The sequence below is a fragment of the Mastigoproctus giganteus genome, chromosome 7, assembly GCF_048544385.1.
Source record: "Mastigoproctus giganteus isolate SK-2022 chromosome 7, ASM4854438v1, whole genome shotgun sequence".
NCBI lineage: Eukaryota > Metazoa > Arthropoda > Arachnida > Uropygi > Thelyphonidae > Mastigoproctus > Mastigoproctus giganteus.
Genome location: NC_143581.1, coordinates 147,453,204 through 147,478,845, shown reverse-complemented (window position 1 = coordinate 147,478,845; position 25,642 = coordinate 147,453,204). Strand labels below are relative to the sequence as shown.

At 38.0% G+C, this 25,642-nt stretch overlaps 1 protein-coding gene across 1 annotated transcript in view; it reads right to left on the bottom strand.

Moving 5' to 3' along the window:
- LOC150083252 (treslin-like) overlaps positions 1–25,642 on the bottom strand; it is a 265,502-nt gene that overhangs the window by 17,519 nt on the left and 222,341 nt on the right. The window contains exon 15 of the mRNA XM_090378450.1: positions 4,939–5,097. Coding sequence (XP_090234576.1) covers positions 4,939–5,097 — 159 coding nt within the window. The remainder of the gene's footprint in view (positions 1–4,938; positions 5,098–25,642) is intronic.

Sequence of the window (25,642 nt, the reverse complement as noted above, 5' to 3'; positions counted from 1 at the left end):
CCAACATCATTTGGACCAATCTGATTCATCCCCTTCCCTCTACATAAGTAAAGAAATCTTTGTTGTTTTTCTTTGCATCCTTTGCCAAGGATTTCTCGTAATCAGCCATCGCTTGATTAACCTTCTTTGTGACTTGATTACAGACTAGCTTATATCTGCCATAGGCTTCTGTGTCACCTGATAATTTATATGCACCCCATGCATTTTTATTCTCTGCCACCAGCCTCATTAGTTCATCTGACATCCATTCAGGTCTAAATCTTGAACAGTATTTCTTAGTTGGTATGAAAAGCCTAGTAGCTTACAAGATTAATTCCTTGAAGGCTTCCCGTTTAGAATTCATTGTTTTAAACATTATCAGTTGATCCCACTATAGTCATCTTTATAAAAACAAAAACCCTTCCTTTTACCCTTGATGGTAGTTACATCTTTAAGTAAATCCCACATCGGTACACTGTGATCAATGTCACCTAGTAATTTCTTTATCTGCAAATTCTTAATGCATGAACAATCACTGCTGATAATCAGATCAAGAGTATTACTCCCTCTGGTTGCCCCTCGAACATTTTGCTGTAGAAAACAATCCTCCAATGAATCCACAAAAGTCTTGCTAGTGTGCAAGTGACCAACTCACAAGTTTCAGTCGATATCTGGAAAGTTAAAATTCCTCATTACAAGATATTCTGATTTACTGGCCCACTCTATTTCTCTGCACAAATGTTCGTTGTACTCATCAGAGTCATTAGGCCTATAACACACTCCTACTCTCATTTTCCGTTTCTTGGTGCTTATATCACACCAAACTAACTCAACATTGCACTGTCCACCCATTTCAACTGGATGCACTTCCTTAGATTTTATCTGTTTGTTAACTAACACATAACTCTTCCTCCCTTCCTATCCTTTCTGTACACATTGCACTCCCCAAATTCCAATTCTGCACTGCTTATATCTGTGTGACACCATGTCTCTGATATGCCAACAATATCTGCCTTTGATGTCTTGATCAGTACTTCAAATTCATCAAATTTATTTACTATACATCTGGCTTTGGTGTACATGCAAGTATACATGCAACTGTTCTTACTCTTAGTTACCCAAACACAGCCCATGTATTTACTTGTTCCGTGATGACTCCCAGCAGCTTGCTCTCTAGGCTGTTGCTCATTACAATAGAAGCACTGCAAGAATCACTTTCGCCTCTGCCAGCAGCTATTGTTAATCTTTTAATCTATGAATCCCCCCACGCTAGCAGTTTTCCGACCCAACTAACACTGCCTCAAAAAAAAAATCAGCAAATATTCTTGCACCCTTTCTATTTAAGTGTGTCCCATCCCTGTAGAAACAATCTCTCCTGTTAACAAGCACAGACCATGCTGAGAAAAATTCTACCCCACGAGCTTTGCACAATCTCTCCAGGGCTGAATTGATTGACAAGGCTCTCGTCATATACTCCCTCCTATCATGTCTGGGCAGAATTGCAGACACTTTCAAATTTAACCCTAACTCGTGACCTTTTTTCAGCATTGACCCGTACTTGTTAAGTAATGCAGATTTCTTACTCTTAAGGTTATTAGTGCAAACGTGCACAACAATATCACCTTTTGTGCCCTTAAAAGATGATATCTGCCCTACAAAGTCATCAATGTTTGCCCCTGGCAGACATACCCTGGGCCTGTTCCACCTATCCTTTTTGCATAATATATTCCCCGTCTCCCTGACAATAGAGGCACCAACAATAACTAGTTCCTGTGTGACCAGCACATTCTGCCTTGGAGATTGCCGCTGTGTTGCCTGATGAACAGGAGTGAGCTCTGGCATTGAGAGCTCGATGGGCCCTCTTATTAATTTCTTCGAGGGCATCTACCCCACACCTCAAACTCTCATAGACACCCATCAGAATGTTCAGTTGGTGCCCTAATTTCTTCACATTTTCTGCACCTAGCACGCACGCACACGCGCACACAAACAAGGACATCCTCCTTGGCTAGATCATGTACTGTTCTAGAAGTGTCTGCAAACATTTCACATTTTTTTATACTGTGATGTATTAGAGAATTGCCCCCCCCCCCAAATCACAACACTACTGTTACTTTGTGTCCGTTGCTCTGCTGCTCTAGTCTAGGTCATGATTCTGTTTAAGTATAATTTAATCAATGGTGAAATTTAATAAGATTAATAAATTTTACCGATTAATTGATAATACTATACTAATCTAACAGTGCTATGTATTTCGCTATCTAGCTTTACGTTAAACCTTACGCTATGCAATTCGGAATATACGTTATGCTATTCCGTATCGTATAACAATGGTGGCTAGTTATGAACGGTAAAATCTATGGACACTAAGTATTAATTTTCAAAATCACTATCTAATTTCAAAATAAACCATGCTGCTTGACTAGAACTATAAAACTACGTATACAAAATAGTTTAGTGTAACAATTAAGTCAACAAAACGACAAAATATAAAAATCTTGGCCAACACGTGGATAAACTGACAGCAAATTTAAGGAGTTAAATCTCCTAATACTATAGCACATGGAACACTTATTTTTGTAGTACATAATTTTTAGACTGAGCTTTTTAGCCCTACCATCTAACAACTATGTTACTCGATTAACTTACTCAAAACTTGTGTTGTGTCATGTTGTTTTTTCACATGAAATGAACCATTTTTCTTTATCTAGTGCACTTTTTTTTTATGGGAATTTGTAGCATGGTGAGCTATATAGGTTCACCCTACACATATGGTTTCAATTTCTAAATGTTTTAATAATTTTTGTTAAAAGTACAACTGTTTTTTTTTTTTTTTTTTTTTCATGACCAATTATTACTGCATCAGTATTGAATACTTAATAACATTTTTAAATTATAAATTAGTTTATTCCTATGATCGTATTCTAACTTCTTCTTCCTGTCCAGTATTAGGCCTAGTGGCCTGTTACGGTCTCTCTCCATCTTTGCAGGTGCCTGCATCTGTCTCTCCTTCCCTGGGGTTTGTAGTTTAGAATATCTTTGGGATAGCGCCTGTCCTCCATTCTCTCCACATGCCGGATTCATCTGTTTCTGTATGAGTCAATATAATTCAGTACTGAGGTTGTCTGCAGTTCTGACAGGATGTCTTGATTTCTTTTCCTATCAAGTCTGGTATAGCCTGCAGTTCTGTGCATGAAACGCATTTCTGCACCTGTCCACCTGCTCTTATCCCCTTTGCTCAGAGCCATAGGTTAGGATAAGTCTGGCAAGGTTGCTATGTATCCATGTCCTTATTTTCTTATGCAACAGATTAGATTTGAAAATAAGGTTTATAGTTTTAGTTATTCCTATGTAATTATTTATTTTTTGCTCAATATTTTTTTATTTTTCACATAACAGGTGGTATCCTAGAAATTTGAAAGTGTTAACTCGTTTGACAATATTATTGTCACTACAGATCTTGCAACTTATTGGATCTCTTCCTCTAAATGCCATTACTTTTGTCTTCAAATATGAAATTTCTGCAATGAGTTCTCATTGTCTTCTATTAGAACCTGGTCATCAGCAAAAAGCAGTGTGTCCATTCTTGCTTTGTGGCTGATTTCAATGCCTGTCTTGGAGATTTTCCTCTATTCTCTTAAAATATGATTTATGATTTATTTATATTCTAACTAAAAGTAATAAAAAAAATAACGTGAAGTATATAATGTGAGTGAAAAAATGTAAACCAGCCTTCTTACATTATTGTCTATGGGAATATTAATTCCAAGATGCAGAAGTATATTCGGTGAAGGTAATGAAAGCCAACACGAGAAACCTTAAATGGACGAACTCGTTTCCCAGCTACCGCAGTTTCTCCGTGCATTCTCAGTAAACAGATGATGCATGTTATTGGGTAGTGGCAGTAGAAGTTGATAACGATGTATTGATTAGTTTTTTCTCATTATTAAAAGCAGATTATTGGAGTTCATGAGTGCAATGCCTTCGTGGCTGAAATCTACTTACAGGTACACCTTCCAGACTGCCTCAAGTCTTAGGGTGTTTATCCCCTCCTTCCCGCTGTTTTAAAATAGGAAAATGACTTCTACAGACAGTGCGTGTTATCAGTAGTGGCAGTAGAAGGTCGTTTTCCTATTTTAAAACAGCAGGGAAGGAGGGGGGATAAACACCCTAAGTCTGAGGCAGTCTGGGGGGTGTACCACTAAGTAGATTTCAGCCCACTCATGAACTCCAATAATGTGCTTTTAATAATGAGAGAAAACTATTCAATACATTGTTATCGAGTTTTACTGCCATTACTGATAACACGCACCATCTGTTTACCGAGAATGCAGGAAGAAACTGCGGTATCGGGAAACGAGTTTGTCCCGAAAGCATCCTGTCATTCTCGTGTTGGATTTCTTTACCCTAGCCATATATTCAATAATGAATTTGATATGTGATAAATAGTTTTTGGTTACGCGTACAGTAAATATAAGTATCCTTGATTTAAGGTACCAAAAACTTACAATATTTACTGATTACTGTAAACTAATTGATAATTTTTATGAAATTTAATCTCATCACACTTATAAATTAAAAAATTGATTTTTTTGACATTTTTATATATACTTGTACAACATGTAGAACAGTTCTACTTGTGTGGAAAAAATTGTCTTGTCAAAATGAATCAACCATTTTACAATACTTTGATGTTATTGCTTTTCTAAAAACCTAATGTCTAGTCTTAATTCAATTTAGTTAAAAGAATAAAATCAATAAATTTGTTAAAACCACCATCAGCTTATAAAAATCATGCTAAATAAATAATTATTATTAACCTTTTCTGGAAATCTTGAAAGTCAGTAAAAAGCTGCACATTGTTAAAATTAATATTCATTTAAATGAAATTTTAGTTTTACAATATTTTCAATTATATTATAAAGACATTTCTATAATATTGAACAAATCATTACTAACCCGATGGCAATTCCTTTAATGGCGACTCATCAATTTCATCAACAAAAATCTGAACCTTCTCCTTTTCCCTAAGGTGAGCTTGTTTATGCAATATTGCACATGGTCTTTGTTTTCGAGGTGGAGTTTCAGATACAAACTGTGTTTTCATTATACGGTGCCCTGTAATAAATGATATAATTGGAACAAACCAAATATATGAATACATATTTATACTTCTTTTCTACAAAATTATCCCAAGCACATATTTCATGAAAACAAATCCTTTTTACCATTTTCCTCCTCTCCCCCTGACTCTATTATATGCTTATCGGGTTATTGTAAACTAATTGATAATTTTTATGAAATTTAATCCTAGAGAACTTCATTTTTTACCATTTTTATTACTGACAAAGTCAGTAATAAAAATGCTAATATATTAGTAGAGAAAAAGCATATGTGAATCACACATAAATTATGCATTTATATGTAATGTTTTTATCTGCCATATGGTGCAAGGAAGCTTGAGGCTTTGCTGTGCCAGCCAAAAAAAAAATTCTGAGTTATACTGAGAGAGAGAGAGAGAGAGAGAGAGAGAAGTAGAAGGGAATCGCCAAGAAAGAGAAGAATGATGATATCCAGCTCAAGACCCTGGGCGTGCCAAGCCTACACTCACCAGATAATGAGTCTCTGGCATCCTTGGTATAAACTTAAAAATTTATAATTATATTGATGTAATTTATATAATCATATTAATTAAACTGATTATATACATACAGGGTCACTCCATAAGTAACATCCCAATATTTCCCCCCCCTCATAAAGTTATTTATTTTACAGTATTATTAACTTGAACATTTTTCTCATGCTTCTCTTGTTTACAGTGAATGGCCAGTTAGGTACAAACACATCATCATCTAAGGAATCAATTGCTCCATCAATATATCATGGATATCACATGTCTATGCCAGGCTATCTAAAGCAGACAGTCAGACAAGGAGGGGGGGGGGGGTGAGAGAGACTTTCAGCATACTAGGCCAGTTGTCACCAGATGAGAGGATGCAAGCATCATGGATACTACCATTCTGCTGGGCTGTTCAAATACAACAGCAGCTAAAAATAGCACGTTGATGTGAGAGGCGACTGGAGGGTTGCAGCTCACATCAGGAAGCTATCTCTGGCCATAGGATTGCTAGTAGCAGAATGCATCAACAAAACTGTTTTATGTCATATTTCTTTGGAATTTGAATAAAAGAATCATGTAGTTTAGCAGATGGCATTAAAGTGGTCAAATGATAGCAGGTGCATTGGATGCTGATGACCTCAAGGAAAAAAAGCAGCTCTGGATACTGCATGAAGAGGAACAATGACAATGGATATCTGAGAGTGGTGTTGTTGGTATTGGGTTTAACAACACAAGCACTCCATCATCATCATCATCAGCCATTTTCAATCCACTGTAGGATGAAGGCCTCTCCAGCAACTTTCCAGTTCCTTCTGTTTTGAGCACTGGCCATCCATTTACTACCCAAAAACTCATGAATTTCATCTATCCATCTCCGCCTTTGTCTTCCAGGTTTTCTTCTAGCTCCTCTTGGGTACCATTCTGTTATTTTCTTAGTCCATCTGTCATTATGTCTTCGAGCTATGTGTCCTGCCCAAGACCATTTTAGTTCTTTAGTTTTGATAAGAATGTCCTTTACTTGAGTTTGCTGCCTAATCCATGTGTTTCTCTTCTTATCTAACAGTCCGATTCCCAATATAATTCGTTCCATTCTTCGCTGTGTAGTTCTCAGCTTCTCTTCCATTCTTTTGGTGAGTGCCCAAGTTTCACTTCCATAAGTCATGGTGGGGAGTATATATTGATTCATTATTTTACGTTTCAGACAAACTGGGATATTGCTCTTCAGTATGTGACTATATTGCCTGAATGCTATCCATCCAAAATTTATTCTTCTCTTGACTTCCAGCCATTTATCATTATTAAACACTACTGAAGCCAAATTGTGTCTTTTCATAGTTTATTTGCATGATGCTAATGTTATAGACGTTAAATTAAATTATATGCTCCTGTACAGGCACATATGTTTTAAATACATGAATATTCTTCTACAGTGTCTCTGTTAATGATGTTCCAGATTTTGATATTTTTTTATTTAGAATTACTTCAAGCTACACTCATGAAACACATACCAGCTGAAAGATCAATTCAATAAGTTTTATTAAATTGGCACTCGACTGCTAGTTTTGCATTCTACCCACTACGCAGTTCTACATTTGCCAGAATGGCAAGATGGCAGCTGGGGTGGAGAAAGCATTCTGGGTGTTAGCATTTCATGCATCAAAATCTGTTGTTACAGGATTTCTTTTTGTGGGGTTCTGTTAAGGACAATGTGTACATCCCTCCACTACAGGAGCTGAAGGCATGGATCACAGGGGCCTTTGGTAAAATTGATCGTAAAATGAAGCACAGCGTGTGGCAGGAGATTGAATATCGCTATAATATCGTTTGAGTTACTCGTTGCGGCCACATTGAATTCTACCAATGACTTTATTTACCATCATAAAACTTACTGAATTGATCTTTCAGCTGGTATGTGTTTCACGAGTGTAGCTTGGAGTATTCTGAATATTTTGGTTTTGTTTATTTGGTTTTTTTAGGAGAATTAGCAACTAAGGCCATATTGCTCTGAGGATATGCGGTGGTCATTCCCTGACCTTTCCGCATCCTCCGTATTTGGTGGTCACGGGCTCGAACCCCGGTCTAATCAAGAAGCATGTGCTACACACTGCTGCTCCTGCCCACTTGGCTACGGAGGTGCCAGTATTCTGAATAAAAAAAAAAAAAAAACCATCAAAATTGGAAACTTCATTTACGGACACCCTGTGTATTTGCTTCATTTCCTAACAAGTGAGGTAAATTATGACAGATGTTCAACGTGGAGAGCGACTGTAAAGTGTTTGACCAGTTGGTTAAGTTAAAAGTTAAGTGGAGCCATTATCAACCCACTGCAGGATGGAAGCCTCCTCAACAATTCATCTTGAGGGAAATGGACCATAATCTGCCACACTGGTCCAGTGCGGGTTGGCAGATCGACCGTATTCAGCAGTGAGGGGCTTGAACCCCGATCTACTCAAAGAGCGTGTGGTACTGCACTCCCGCTCCTGCCCACTCGGCTACGGAGGACGGAGGACCAGTTGGTTAAATGTAATCAATCAGAAAATGACGGACCGTAAGTTGACTGTGCCAGAATGAGCACTAGGGTGGGTTTTCTCCCAATAATAGGAAGAGATAAGTATGATTCTCAGTCTTGCCAATATCACTTCTTCTCATCTGTTTCATCGGATGCCAGAGAATCGCAGCTTTGAATCTTGTTTCATGTGGTAGTTTATTGTTGGCATTACTTTTCCAGATCTGTGACCAGTTGTTGTAGCATACTTTGTGAATGATAGGTCTATAGATGGGGTAAGGAACCTGAGGATGTTGTGAGAGAGTGGGTTGAGGATGTTTAGCAGCAAGGAGAGCACTTTGCGGAATGCCAAAATGGCCAGGGATCCAGCAAAAACTGATTGGATACTCAGCAGGAGAATAGCTGAGAATGAATGTAGTTCAGAATAGGATGAGAAATTCTTCCTTATAGCAGAGACAGCACTGAGGAAGTTGGTGCAAATTATGGCAGGTGACATGGAAAGCTCAATAATCTTACTAAGTGCTAACTTGAGAGCGTATAATTTGGCAGTGAAGATGCTGCAACAGTAGTGAGGCTGTAACAGTAAGTGAAGGAAAAACAGCTGCAGTATCCACCATACTGTCAGGTATAAAAGAATGACCAAGGAGGAACAGGTAGAGCTGTGTTCTGAAAAATTTCAGTTAAATTGACATTCCAACTCTGAACAAGCTCTTTAATCTCGTGTGAGGCAGATTGATTTTTATTTGGCTTATTTTCACAGAAGAAATTCCACCAAGTATTATAGAGATACTCCCAACTAGGGTGCGATGGAAGACCCTGAATCTTAGCAGCATAGTGGAACAGTAATGTTTTTTTTTACAAAGGTGTAATTGGGAATCATGTGCTTCAATATAAAGACTCTAGATTGAAGAAGTCCTGAAAGCTTCCAGCGGTCCTCAGAGCACTGTGTTGGATGACATTTTGCCATTGTAAAGTAGTGCTCCTGGTTGGTTGTCCAGCATACAACCATAATCTAGCCGTGAATGGATTAAAATTCTGTAAAGATGCAGTCAAGTATACCGACCAGCTCCCCATGACACGGAAGAGACCGATCGAAGTATATTCAAATGCATTAGACATGTAGATCTTAAATGAATGATGTTAGCATGGAAATTTAGTTTGCTGTCTAATATCAGACCAAGAAATTTAATAGTAGTAACAAGAGGGACTGGAGTATTGTTTATTTGAATTCTGGATCAGGATGCAGTAATTGTGGTATATTTCTTGTGTGATAGTTGATAACCGTTCTATGAAATCCAGGATTCTAATTTGGTTATGGCAAGTTGGAGCTGCCATTCAAAGGCATTTGTACTTTGAGACTGACAGGAAATGGTAAGGTTGTCTGCATACATGTAAATTTCAACAGTTTTGGGATATCTTGTATCACATTGCTAATACAGATTGCAAATAGCGCTGAATTAAGTATTGATCCCTGCGGGACTTCTTCCTCCTGAATGTGAGATGCAGAGAGTATGTTTTTATATCTTGAAAATAACAATTTAAGTCTCCATTAAGCTCAGCCATTCCCTGGGCCAAAACCCGTCCATGGCTATGGACTTAACAGGATAGAATTCTTAGGTTTTAGAACTCATTTAATTTTGAATAAAATAAACATCAAATAAGCTCAATCGAGCAATGTCAGTAAATTTCGACCACTTAGCCTTGTATGAGAGAATTTGACTTTGATCATGTCTGCCAATCTCAATCATCTGGGTTTCTGTTCTGAGCACTGGGAGCCAGGCTTCCACTATCTAAATTTAAAGCACATCACCTCCTAAATACTGCACTTACATAATCAATGAAATAAGAGAATAGACATCTGTCAGTGAATAAAACCCGGAGGCTCTCTTTCTCCAGTATTCTGATATTTCTTTCCAACTTAGATGTCAGATCAGATAGCAATGACATTCTAACATGACATGTTCAGATGACTCAGGAACTTCACAAGCACACATTTCACTATTCCTTAGCCCAAGTTGTTTCAAACTCAATGCCAATCCATGACCTGTGAGCAAGAACATTGCATTTAATCCAAATTGAAACCATGTCTTTCTTTTAACATCTATAATATCAACCCTTGATACAACATAAGTTGTTTGTTCTTTTTCAGTTTGTTCCCATTTCTCTTGCCATATGTCCATTAGAGATTCTAAAAATCGCTTCTTTTCTGACTTAACATTGAATTTTGAATAGTCTCTCTCTATCAGGACATGATGTTAAACTCACTGTTTTATTTACATTTCTCTTTCTATAATACAACATTCCCACCAGCCAGACCAGGAACTAAATGGGAATCCTTCCAGATATAATCTGTAAGCCCTCAGAGGAAACCGTTCGACATGCTCTTGTTATTCCTAACAAAGGAAATCTGAGTCTGCAATAAATATTTTTGTATCACAAGTTTCTCCACTCTATTTACCCAAGCTCCAGAAGTGTAGGTAACTATGGACACAAATAAACATTCATATATTAGACTTATTTCTCTACCTTTAATACCCCAGTCAGCCCTTACTATCCTCCAGAGCTTGGCATAGAGTTCTAATTTTATTCTTCAAAAATCTGACACGCTCAGTAAAACACAGCCATTCTTTTAAAAATACTTCTAAATATTTTGCAGTCTTAACGTATCAGACAGCATCACCCTGAAGCCTCACAGTTGGGACCTGATTCATACTTAACTTGCCCTGAGCAACATCTGAACAGTCTTATCCTTAGAAATTTCTAACATATATTTTTACCCATTCCTCCAAAACTTTTAATGTCTTCTCAGCTTTTTTCTCAATCTGAGATCTAGCATTTCCTTGTATAACCAATGCTAAATCATCAGCATACACTATAATTTCTACTTCAGGTACAGATAGATTTAAGAACTCATCAAACATCATATTCCATGCGAAGAGGCTAATCACCAAGTCTTGCTGACATCCACAATATATTTTCTTAATTATCTTAGCATATTTAGTTTTAACCATTACTTCTCCATCAGAGAAATAATTCTTATTATACACTAAACAACTTATTTGAACATCCAGTTCTAATTCTGGCAAGGATACCTCCCCACCATAACCGATCAAATGCTCCTTTGAATTCTACAAATATCCTTAGAGCAAATTGATAACCACTCCACTCCACTGTCTGAACCTACTTATATATTGCATCCTCAGTTGAATAACCTTGCTTAAACCCGTATTGGTTTGCTGAGAACACCTGTTTGGTTTCATGCATGAACATCAATCGGTTTACGCATAACTGTTCATATACCTTTCCTAAGACTGGGAGCAGAGCAATAGGCTCCAGTTTCATTTAACATTCGATCTAAACTTTTAACAATCAATTTAATTTGAGCTTCTTTGCAGCAAGATGGGAAGGCACCCTCCTCCATACATTTATTGTATAATTCAACATACAATTCAGGTTTTAACTGAAAAGACTTTTTCATAACAATAGCTTCTACTTTGTCAAGGCCCGGCTACTTACCCTCCTTTGCACGGCCCATGGTCTCTTTTACCTCATATAAGGTAAATTTTTCCTTCAGCTCTTCTGCATCATACTGGGCATTCTCCAATACCATCTGCTGTTCTGTACATGAATCTATTCCAACCGGAAAGAGATCATCCAAGATTTTACTCACAGACTCAGTCCAAGTAAGTGCCTGGCTACTACCAGCACCAATAGTGCAAGTTATATCTGTTAAACTATGTTTATTAGTTATAATTTTTAAAAAGGGAGTTCCATGGATCTCAGGAGCCCTGTTCCTCCACAAACTTTTTCCACATGTTAATCTTAGTTCTAATGACCACTCTAACATACAAACACCTCTTTTCTTTATACATAGATAGCAGATCTAAATTTCAGTACAGTCTCTGATGTTGAAATTTTTTCTTTAGTTTAAAAGTTTCTTCTCTTAACTCTGTAATTCTGCAGTCCACCAGAAAACTGGCTTGTTCACTAAACACTTTTTCTTCATACTTTTATCACAAGATTTTATAATTACTGTAGTCAATTCACTAGCATATTGTTCTGCTGTCAGACCTTCCCAGTTTACTCTATTAACAACATCCAAATACACAGTTCCAAACTTTATCCAATCTGCACTTTTAGTTAAATATCTATTAGTAACATAAATTACTCTAATTTCATCTTCAGACACTATATTAAAGAAGATACTGTTGTGGTCACTTGTGTAATTCTCAATCACACTCCAATTCTTAATCTTATTCCTGGTTGCCTGAGTTGCTACGATTGTAACAACTATGTAGGACTGACCATGTATCACTGAATAAGTAGGTGCAGGATCTGCAGTATTCATTACCTCCATTCCAGTAGCAGTGAACAACTATTCAAGCATCATACCTCTATCATCAGAGGTCTCACTGGCCGAGTGTCCTAGGCAGGCTCCGGAAAGTAGCACTCTCAGAAAACTTGTATAACAGTGTCTGGGCATATCTGTCGGAAAGGAAAATTGAGGTCGTCACAAGCTTCCGAAGAGTTGATAAAAGCATCCACAGGGGCCATGTTCAACAGTAGTGTCCTGGGGGCGCTACTGTGGAACGTGGCCAGTCAGGCCAACCAAGCACTACAAATCCTAGAGAATTGAGCGAAAACATATATGTTAAAGATATCACCAATCAAGACAACCTCAGTATTACTAAAAGGCTCTCTAAATATCAGACGACCACTGCAAATAAAGATAGCGGGATCCACCATTAAACTAGCAAAGCAAAGTATCTAGGTATTATCCTGGATGGAAACCTGTCCTTTACATCTCACCTTACCTACCTAAGAGAGAAACTAATGAACTATGCAGCATTTGTAGCAAGAGTATCTCGCAGGGACTGGGGACTCAATAGGAAGATCCTCTCCCTGTATTATAAAACAATATTCATCCCAGCGATCATCTACAGATTGCCAATCTGATTCAGGAAGGCTGGAACCATGGTCAACAGAAAACTGCCGGACACTATCCAAAGAAACATACTTCTAACTATAACCAGGGCCTGCAAAACTGTGAGCACACACGCTCTGCAGATCCTGACGGGAGCTCTTCCACTGGACCTCGAGGTGACTAGATGTGGACTCGTATTTACTATCCAAGGATATGCCTGGCTCCATCTATGACTTTACTTTGGAACCAACCAACAGCTGGACGACAGAGAAACAACGAATAGTGGCTCGCATGTTGAAGATTTGGCAGCACAGATGGGAGATGTTGCCAAAGGGTCAAGTTACAAGAAGCTTCATACCGATAGTTGCAAAAATGTACCCAAAATACCCCTTGTGGTTCTACCCTGGGCTAAATACAACCTTCCTCCTGACGGGCCACGGCCCATTTAAAGCAAAACTGAACACACTCGAAATAACAGAAGAGTCCACATGCACCTGTGGAGAACCTGAAACCTGGCAGCATATTATGCATGACTGTGAATGCTATGAAGAACACAGAAGTAGACTTATAACTGAGATTCAGTACTAGCCGAAAAATCGAGTACCATCTACTGGATTCAAAAGATAAATACAAAGCCCTCAGCTGATTTGCATTTGACGTCTTCAACAGACGACGAACAGAAATAGCCATCCACAACGAATAGATAACCACAAATAACAAATAAAGGCAAACTGATAATGAAGATCAACACAGAGGAAATGATGGCGAAATACTAAGGACAAATGGCGTAATATGCAGCACCAATACTATTACTGAAACAGCATCGACCTAGGAACCAATGGGAGTGGCACCAGCCAGGATGAGCCCACACGCCTAGAAGAGGACTGGGCCCCACCAATGAGTCAGCATCGGACTGAACTTGCTGGCGGGCACTGCAAATCGCTGCTATGGCGACCTGGGTGGGACTCCCTTGACCAGCCCACTTTCTTTCCCCATCCCTGGTGGGGTGAGGGGATGGACTGTCTGCCCCCTCCCCTCTCTCTTCTCCCTCTGGTGGTGCATGGGCATGCCCCACTGATATACCTGGGGTCGCCTTCCCTATTGACTCCATATTTCTGTTTTTTCCCCTAGCCTTCCATCTTTCCTCCCCCCTATTCTACCTATCTCCCCAGTGAAAAGTGAATGCCCCACACAACGAAAAATTTTAAATGCCAAACTCGACACACTTGCAACCTCTTTCGGCCTAACTAGATTCTAGCGTTTATCCCCCCCCCCCTTTATATATAGGTGGTCCTAGCCACTGAATTCTCAGGAAATTAGGTGGCAGGACCTGCCAAAGTACTTATCTAAAAATACTGGTGTACCTGGTCTGCCTCCACGGGGCCAAGTGTGGGCAACGTTGGGCCTCAGTAGGGGTCTAGCGTCTAAATGGCCAGATGAACAATAGAACACAACACTACACTTACAAAATCCATACACTTTTAAATCACTGGCCTTCCCAGCGAACTGGTACACCCACAATGAAAGCAACACAGAGATAGGGGAACCCCTGGTGCCATTAGACACTAAATACATTTTACACTTTTGTCCCACAAGGGGAGTGGAGAAGGGGGAAACCCCTGGTGCCGTCAGACAACTAACACACTGTGCCACAATGGCGGTTTGACATTAGAATCCATTGCCACCACTACTCCACAGGAGCCCAATGTCCTATAGACTTCTTCTAAGTAATCTACATAAGGTTCTATACTTCCTGATGGCTGACAATGAATTGTTATGAAGTATGCTCTAACAAAGCCACCCATTATCTCACAACAAATCATGTTTTCTCCACATAAACACAAAACTTTAGGGCGACTAATTCTTTATCTCTAATTACAATGGCAGTCATTGGCATTGTTCCTCCGGATAATATAATTTTATACTTCTGCAGATAACTGCGTACCTAGCCTTGTACCACATAAGGCTCCTGTAGGAGAGCGACGGTGATATCATCCCGCTCCATTATATAATTTATCTGTGATGCTACAGTGTTTGCTTTATGGGCATTTAACCTCAAGATTTTTATTCTCCTATCCATAATTTATCTTCTTTTTTATATGCCTCCAGAGCCTTAGCATATTCTGGACATTTCTTATTGAGAGCAACATGGCAGCCTCAACATTCCTTTTCTTACAATTGCAGAAAACTGGTTGGTTACTACGCTCATGAACCTTCTTTTGAACAATGTCCACACAGTATCTCTCTCTCTCTCTCTCTTACAAAACTTCACAACATGTGCATATATTAGATATTTATAACATTGTTCATCTGAGTGGACTTATTCCTATTCTTAGACAGTACCTCAACACCATCTCAATTTTTTCTCACTAATTGAAAGAGAAAGCCTTAAAATTCTTTTGCCATATGTGCTTAAGTAATCCCTCCTCTATATCCTGTTCAACATCAAAGAGCACCAATTTAGGATATACAGGTCTAGGTATGGTGCATTTCAGACATATGTCTTGCATCCTAGAACAAGCCTTCAATTTAGAAATGTCGTTGTCAGTCTCCGCCTCGACAATAATGCCTCTGTCCCTTATGGGTCTTATATTTCTTAGTTTTAAAGTAAAAAGCATTGGTCTTAGTTCTTTTAAAATATCAGCTTTCATTTCTTCACTAGTACGATGTTTATCAGTAACGGCTTTGATTACCATCACTTTTGGAGCACTTTCTGTAGTTTTTATATTCTTCTTAACCACTGTTGGATAACTCTCGGAGCAATGCTTTTTCATCTTTTCTTTGCAATCTGTCCTTTAATAAAACATTTTCCATATGAACATCATACACTTTTTTTCTCCAATTGGTCCCCACAAGTCTTGTACTATTCTTATTGCAGCTGTTGGTACTTTATTAACATCCCACAAAAACCTTTTAACCTTTTCTGTAAACTCTTGTATATATTGAAAGCCTTCATATTCACTTTTCTCAACAAAATTGTCCTCTTTTCACTTCCTCTTTCCATTCCTTTCACTTTGCACATTCGAATTTGAATTTACTTCAGCATCTATTCCTTTGGATCTTGCTTTCTTTTCCTTTAACTCTTTCTGCTGTGTCCCTTGCAAAGGACTGGAGAGCGACAATGACCTGCCTTTAACAGATGTTCTAGGGATACTTCTACCTGAAAACACCTCTATTTAAAAAAAAAAAAAAAAAAAAAAAAGTTCTTGTTTATACTCTGGCATGACCACCAGGTCAGTAGAGTTCACAAAAAATCAATCAATATAAATGTTAATCATATTTAGCAGTTAAGGGTTTGAACCCTGGTTCACTCAAAGAGCATGTGCTACTGCACTTGCGCTCCTGACCACTCAGCTACGTCAAGCCTAAAAAAATTTCTGTCAGTTCCTCAACTTGCAACAATATCTACTTATCTATCTCCCACATTCGTCTTCAGTTGCTAGTAGCAGACAGCAACTTAGACCGAAAAGTACTAAGGCACAGGAGATTTTGAATTATTTCAGGCAGATGTCCCCTTAACCCTATATGGTAAAAATCCATAATAATAGCATTACACCGGTAGTCGCAAATGAAGGTTTCATATATTTAAGTCGACCATGACTAGGGTTGATCTGTTCATCTGAAAGCCATACTGATAATATAGCAAAAGATTCTGTGACTCCAATCCAAGTGAGCCATGTATGAACCATTCTTTCAAAAATTTTATCCATGCACCTTGTAAGAGATATTGGCCTATAATTTTGAACTAGGGAAGGATCTTTTCCTGGTTTTAGTAAGGTGATAATGAAAGAATGGCACCAGGAAGAAGGAAAAGCATTTTCAGAAATCTGATTACAGAAAATTAACAGGGTACACAAGTCCACTTCAAATAAATGTCTCAGCATAATGTAAGGAACACAATCTGGGCCTGTGGCCCTATTGAAAGATCTGTTTAATGATTCTTTAAGTTTTATTAATGTAAACAGTTGTTATATGAGAATGAGCAGTGAGTGAAGAAGTTGATTTTATATAGTTCTGTGTCTGCTTTGATGTTCTGGAAAGATGACAAATAGGATACAGAAGAGATTGTAGCAAACGATTTTGCTAGTGCATTAGCAACTTCTTCAGGAGCAGACATGTCTTTCCCTTTCTAGTGTAGTATTGAAGAGGGGTAGCCAAATGAATCTGGCATTTAGCACCTGTTATCCTTCTCCAGATGAACTGTGTTGGTGGTCTTTTGTGATGGTTGAGGCAAAAGCAATCCACAAATCACATTTAGCTTTCTGTCTAATTTGTGTTGCTTTAGCTTTGAGTCTTTTATAAGCAATTAGGTTACTAGTGGTAGGATACTTGTGAAAGTTATCCCAAGAACAGTTTCCCTCCTGTTTGGCATTAAAGCAATCTGTATTCCACCAGTGATTTCGGTGAGTGCAATTTTGGAATGGAAGCATTAGTTGCTGTCAGAATCTGACTGGTTATGTAAGTAGTTACATCATCAATAGGTTGTTGTTGAATCTATAGTCTGTCTAAAAGTATTTAAGCAGAATAGCCATCCCAGTTTGCCTCATTAAACTTCCAAATGGATCAATCATCAAGATTTATAGAGTTCCTCCTGTTTGTAATGAGCAAATAACTGAAAAGTGATTGCTGTTAAAGGGATTGGTTAATACCGCTCATGTGTTGATTGGAAAGATGGATGGTGAACAAACTGACAAGTCAATTACAGAAGTAGATCCTGTAGGTTGGTGGATATAGGTGGGAGAGCAAGAATTAAGTAAATTAAGATCATTATTATTCAGAAATTCTTCAATCAACTTGCTTCTTGTGTTCATTGTAGATGACCCTCAACAATGGATGGTGTCCATTAAAGTCACCAAAAAGACAAATTGGAGTTGGGTGTTGTGTAATCAGTTGTCAAGTTCTGAATGCAGAACTGGTAGGGATGGTGGAATATAAATGGAAACAATGGTAACTGAAATACCAACTGCAATATGATCTGCCATTAATTCTAGAATGGTTTTCAATTGGATAGGCCTGGATGGAATAATACAGTTAACAAGAATAGTTACTCCGCCACGGCAGGAGAGTCTGAATTTCTATCTCATCTGTACATCACATAATTTGAGAATTTTGGTGAAACAAGAATGTTTCCTGTAGGCCTATGGGATTGAATTGCGTGAGAAAATTACTAAAGTTATCAGAATGACTGCTTAGTCCTCTCCGGTTCCATTGTATGATGTTCTGTGTTATTTAAGTTTAGCTAAGGGGATGAACCCCCTGACTGTTTTTTGTATGCAGGGCATTTTTCTAGTCTTCTTCTTTGGAAGTAGGGGCATAGTGTCATTCACATGAAATTCTAGTATGGATTACTCATAATCTGACTATACATCCACTTCTAGACTGTTGTTGGGTGATTCGATTTTCAGTGTCATGTGAAACTCTTGGAGTATCATTTGGGATACTAATTGGAGTGTTAGTTGCCTCACTGGTTTTAGTTTGAGGTGTGTCTTCTCCAGAGGTTGATAGAGTTGCTTTAACCCAGTTAGCTAAGAGATGTTGGGCAGTATTGATACATCTGTTTTGACTACTGTTGAAAGATAGCTCCAGGTGTGTGACCCATAGGATTGACCAGGCATGATCAACATAACTTGTCTGCATGCCTCAGGATATGTGACTTTATGTTCTGTTTTGTATTTTTATTTTTTTTTTTTTTTTCAGTTTTACACATTTTTCATGATTTAGAAAAGGAAGGGTGGCTTCCTTGGTAGTTGGGGCAAATGGGAGTTGAGGCGGAACATTCTGCTTGTGTGTGTTCCTTTGATCCACAAATAAGAGAAATGATAACACCTCTTCATGCCTGCTGAGAATGGCTATATTTCTGGCTTTAAAAACAACAAAGAGGGTTTGGAATGTAAGGCCAAATTTGCTTTTACTGTGGATAGCAACTCAGGAGTGCCAAATGTTAAAATAATGGATCTAGCAGGAATGAGATTTCCATCTTTTGTGGTCATTATTCGTTTGGAACTGATCACTTTTTGTTTGCTAAGTTCCTGAAATAATTCTTATTCAGAGACTAAGTAGGTTCCACTATGTGATAACACCTTTGATAAATTTAAGGTATTGCTGGGAGTAATAGACATTGGCAGCCCACCAAATGTCGTTTTTAGCAGTAATCAGAATGTTTTGGGGGTGACTATTTCAATCAGGTCTCTGGATTGTAGTTGCTTAACCATTTTTGGTGATCCAGCAATGGATTCCAAATATTTTTGGATAACTTGCCCACAGACTGTGTGGACAAAGAGTGTATTACCAGAAAGTTCGGCATGGCGTGGCACTGTGCTTCCCTTTGAAGCCTTTTAGGTTGGTTAAAGCCATTATCATTGGCTGTTTCTGGTCTTGATCCTGAAGGTTCTAGAGGTGCAAAATTATTTAAACTCATAGTTGCTCCTTTTAGCTCTTGAGGATAACTTTTCAGGTTACTGGCCCCACCATGTGGAGGCAGGAGTGGTGCCAACCAGTGACCAAGTGATCAGAAGAGCACAAGAGCAGTATGTTGATAGCAAAGGCAGTAATGTTGTAAGCAGGGTTAGCAGTGAAGTTACAAGCAGTGAAAAAGTTCTGCAAAGAAAAATCACTTGGCACCTGGTGTCTCTGAGACTGGAAAAAGTCTCCTATTCTGATGAAGTCTGGTTTCTAGCTACACTGTTCCTCAATAAAACCAGAATTAAACTATGGAACCTGCAGCATGAATCAATGGATCCATCATAGAAAGTGTTAACATTGCAGGCTAGTGGTGATGGTGTGACAGTATGAGAAGTGTTCTTATGCCAGTATTAAGTCCCCCGATACTGATGGATCAGCAAATGAATTCCAGAGCCTACTTGTCTGACTAAATGCATCCCTTCATGCTTACAGTTTATGCAACTGGTGCTGCAATTTGCAGAACAAGTCATTCTTTTAAAAGTACTCTTTTGTGATCCTGAGTAATCTTGTCACACTTCTCTGTACTTGTTATAATAGAATACACATTCTTCCTAAAGTGAAGCTTCCAGACTCAAGATATGGACTAACCATTGCCTTAGACAGAAGATAATCACCTTGTCCCTGCTGGAAAAATTGCAGTATTTCACTGAGATAATCCCTATGAGATGTCCTAGTGGTACATCTGCACTACTCAAACTTCATGTCTGAATATACAATTACCCCATGGTCTTTTTTGGTCTCCACAACCTTGGGTATAGTACTGCCAAATTGGCATATTACAGTAACAGTATTTTCCATATGGTGTAAGGAAGTCACAGGCTTTTGCTGCATTTGCCAAAAAAAAAACAGGGAAAAAGAAAGAGTAGATAAGAAAATACAAATTATGTGCTTCCCTTCTCAACATAGATAACTATCCAACTGATCTTTGAATTTATCAAACTGTTAGCCTCAACTACCTATGAAGACAACTTGTTCCAGTAATCAACGACTTGCTGACTAAAAGAAAACTTCCTACAGTTTAGTCTAAATTTCTTCCCCTGTAATTTGAATTAATGGTCCATAGTGCTGGAATTCTTATATCAGTGAAAATCCTGCCTTCATTTTATTTTACTTACCCTTCTCAGGGCTGTATAAATCTCAGATAAGATCCCCTCTGAAGTGTATGGATCCCTGTGTTGTATACTACATAGTTACCAAAAAGCTGTCAAAGGATGATGTAGTTCACACCACAGATACCAAGACAGGACTGCCAACATACACTTGGAATGGAACAGTCAATAACATCCTTGACTTTTTGTTCCTAGATGATGACCAAGCACCCACTTATGAGCAAACCAACATCTGCAATGAGAATGAGGCCCATGTATCTCTGATATGGAACCCCCCCTTCACATTAGTAGACCTAACAAATGCTCTTAATAGAACCAAAGAAAAGAAATGCCCAGGGTATGATTTAATTGAACCAGAAATGATAAAAATTCTTGCCAAAAGTCAGTTTCAACTTCTACCCCAATTATTTAATAAATGCCAGGCAAGGGTATATTTACAAACACATGGAAACTGGCAAACCTGAGATTAATCTTAAAGAATCCAGAGAAACCTCCAAATGATCCAAAATCATACAGGCCAATAGCCTTGTTACCATTTCTGGGCAAATTATTGGAAAGGTTTATAGTATACCACTTAGAAGCACATTATCGGAATGCAAACCTTGTCAGACAGAGAGTTTTGCTTCAAAATTGCTGAATATGCAATTGAGAATTGCATATTCAGCCTTGACCATGAGATCTAAGGAGGACCTGTTCTGGTGAAAGCAATGCTGATTATTATTTATTAGATGTTGCATTTCAATGATCCAAACAAGCTGATTATGGATCATTATTTCAAGTACTTTACTGAGGCAATGGTTTTGCCCATGGCATTTGATATGTTTTCAAGAGCAGAGAGTTCTTGTCCATTTCGCAAAAGAATTGGGGCATTGGGAATTGGAAAAATTGTCGGAAATCTGCCTAATTTTCTTCCCTATTAACTTGAAGTTAGTGTTCCTATTTATGGTAGAGGCAAACTGAATCAGAAATTCCTCTTGGTTTGACTTTGAATGAGATGTGCTTTTGCCTTTAGCTTCTTTTAGTTAATAAGATTAATTGTGATTGAGGATCTACGAAATAAATTCTATGCTTTATTCTTTAATTTCTTAGTGCATTCTTCATTCCACCAAAAGTTATGGTGCTGTTGGGACGGGGGACACATATAATGGACTATTCCAAGATTGGAAACAGAATTGAGGAGCATATTGAGAGATTGATTGCAGAAGTTTGTCCAGTTGATCATTGTATGTGAGTTGGTGCACCAATATTCAGAATGGTAAAATTATCCAAAAAGATTTCAATCAGTCTGCCACATCTATATAATTTAGCTATCCCCATAAGGGGCGGTGGCCATTGAAATCCCCTAGCAAGCAGACAGGGGAGGGTAACTGTATTAGAAGTTTTTCAAGATATCTGTAAGAGAAAGTACGTCTTTGTGGGAGATAGATTGAAACTAGTGTTATCGCAACCTAGGTTATAAAATGCATGACAACAGCTTCAATTTCAATTTGCAGAACAATTTGCTCGGTTGTGATCTTTGAGCTGACCAAAATGGCCACACACACCCATGGGCATTTGATGAATTGTGATTTGGTTAACAGATAAAGTTTTTTATGGCGGTAGAAATTTGAGAATTTAAATAGATTTCCTGTAGACAGAAACCAACTGGAGAGCAGCGGTTAATTAAGTCTTGAATAATGTTAATGTTGCTAACATTATTCCTTATATTGCTTATATACAGTAATTGCAGTTAATTACTGTAAAATATAAGGCATCCATATAAAATATGATGCCTTATATTTTACAGTAATTAACTGCAATTACTGTAAAATATAAGGCATCACTAATACTTAGTAGAAGAGGCTATATCTGACTGCTTTTTTAATGTGCTTCTCAAAAAAAAAAAAAAAAGGCAAACCAAAGCCTGAACACCATAAGCTGGCTAGCTTATGGTGTTCAGGCTTTGGTTTACCTTTTTTTTTTTTTTTGAGAAGCAGGGCTGACCTGTGTTCATATCCTCTTTCACGTATATTTCTAGGATTAGGTCTTCCTGTCTGGATAAGTCAATTGGACCCATGGATGAGTCCTGAATATTCTTTTTTTAAATTGAACTTGGATTATTTGATGTAGCAATGACTGGAGGAGGAGATGTCACTGGTACTGTAAGAGCAGTACTACTTGCCTGGTCCAACTGCTTAGTCTGGTCCAATTGGACTGTTGCTGAGAGAGAACAGTCCAAGCAAATTTGGAGATTGAAGTGTTTGAAGGGGCTGTAACATCAGTTTTGGGTGGCCACTGATTGATATTTTTGTGCAATACTGGCATAGGTACATTTTGTCATAATGGGAGCAATTAATTGCCTTGCTTCTTGAAAGCTTACTTTATTTTCAAGCTTATATTTTACAGTTTTTTTGTTCAGTTTTCCATCTGTTGCATGTTCTAGAGTAAGCAGGATGGTTGCCTTTACAGTTGGAGCAGATCATTTCTGTTGGCAAACAAAAACGTTGAGTGTGATCAGAGGACCCACAGCTGAGACAACCCGGGTTTTCTCTGCATGCCGTTTGAGAGTGGCTATATTTTTAGCACTTATAACATCTCAAGGGATTGGGAATGTAGGGTCGAATGCGGCAAAGAAGATAACCTGCATTTATCAATGAGAGTAGGTTTCGGGGATTAATCCCTTCCGGAACATTTTTTTCCAGAAAATGTGCCTTAATGGATCGATTTTTTTTATTTTACAGATTAAAAGTATGCATCATGCAAATACTCATTGTATAGTTTTTTGTGTCATTTATTAATTTTTTCATAGAAAATACATGGGAGTAATTAACCCATTTGGGCTATCCCGAGTTATCTCGGGTATGCCAAAAAGTGTGCAAATTATACAGATTTTTTTAATTAGATAGTATGAATCAGAGCTGTAATACTCAATACATTCTACATTGATAATAATATTTGTAAAATAATAAGAGGAGTTTACCTCAATATGGTACGTAGAACATTTCCGTATGAAGGGTATCATTCTGGAGGGCATCATACGGAAGTGTTCTACGTACCATATTGAGGTAAACTCCTCTTATTATTTTACACAAGATTTTTTTAATAATTAGCGCTTGAACTAAAAGAAAGGCACAGAAAAAGTATTCATTACTCATTATATAAATAAATTTAAAAAATCAAGTGGAACGCACAAGTAGTAACTCATCGCCAGTAATCACAAACTAACTACATTCTGACACACAGCCGCCACAAATGGACAGGCGAGGTAAGCGTCGCTTACGGGCAATAGTTCAAGAGGGTGCCGAAATATTTTTCGATATTGTTTTTGTGAATTATTTTTGTGGGTTCAGTATTCTGCATTTAGGATGGCAAATTATATTTTGTTTACTGGCGGCACAGGATCGCGCGATACTGTTCTGACATTGCTGTACAATTTAAGTAAAATGAAAGCCAGCCATTTTCTGCCAATCGTAAGAAAATCCTGAGAAAACTCGGGATTTACCTGCCTAATGCAAAATTAGCCAGATTAACCAGAGAAAATATATGTTTCAGTCCTAAATTTGGAGGTATTATTATATCGCGAGATATTTTGTGTATGTTCCAAATAACTTAAATCTAAAAATGAGATATCTCGGGATAATCCGTGAAGGGGTTAAGGTGAGAATAATATTCCTTGTAGGTGTGAGTGTATTGTCTTTTTTAATCATGATTCTTTTGGCCACAATAACACTTTGCTCCTGAAGCTCCTGGATTATCTCCTCCTCTGTGACATTCAATAGATCCCAGCTTGATGCACATTTAGATGTGTTCAGGGTTGCGTGGGGAGAAACTTTTACTGGGAGACCAGCAAAATTTTTAAGTTTTAGTAGATTCTTCCTGAACGAAGTTTGCGTTTTATAGTTTCTACTAATAGGTCCCCTAATTGAAGTCTCTTGACTCTTTTTAGGAAATCCTGCAAGACTTTCCATGTGTTTCAGGATAAGGAAGGGAGACAGTTTACTGAGAGGCTCTGCAAGTAAGTGCATTATTAGAAAATCTGTCGCTGAGGAACTGGTTTTAAACCTCATGGGTTGCGAAGTGTCATGTTCAGTTTCTGTGCCTGGCTGAGAGCTTGTTGGCTTTAAAGGCAGAAACACATTATAATCCATATTTACTCCTTTTGTCCCTTGGTAGATTAATTGTTCTGCCAAGGTTTCCGGCCCTGTCATGAGGAGGCAGGAGCAATGCCACACGGTGACCAAGTGGTTGAGTTAGTTAGTTAGTACTTCTAGAAAAAGAAACAGAAAGGTGGCATTCCATTCTGGGCCTCTGCCTACTTTTTGTAGTGTGAAAGAGCTACTTTGATAAACAAATCAAGAAAACGGTTGTTTAAACAAAAAATAGAATCTGTTCACTGAAATGCTCTTTAGAGAAAACATCTTCAGAAACACTAGAATCACATGGCCATGGAATGCTTGGCAGCCAGAGCTGGAGGGGGGAGGGTAAATATTCTGGTCAAAATATCTCATGCATCCATTTCCATTATTAAAATAGTTTTTTTGTTTTTTTAAAAAAATGATGCATTTATGAATAAATTATTGAAGTTCACATAGCAATGGGCTTGTGCTAGAATAAGAAGCATCAGTTTTAAACCTCTATGAATATTTATTCAAGCTTCTAAAATTAGGCTATGAAAATTGGCCAGTACGATCAGTGGCATTTCTATCCCTTGACAATGATGATGACAGGTTATATATTTGGATGAAAAAAAAAAGCAAGTTTTTTAGCAAGTAGAATTTTGTAGAGTCTGTGTAGTATTACTGACTAGAATACCAAATTTCAATAAAAAACCTCTACTGGAAGCCAGGGTAAGCAATAAAATACTTTGGTGTGAGAATAAGCCAGTACGAGAGAATATGTAAGTCCATATTTATTATAAACATAGCATCATTAACTGTGGTGGGGGCTACACTATAAAAATATTAACTAATTGATGACCTATAAGCATTTGAATCATTGGGAAGTTTTCAACTCTACATGGTCAGTCATTACAAACCAATCTTGTCTACTGACAGGGTAAATAA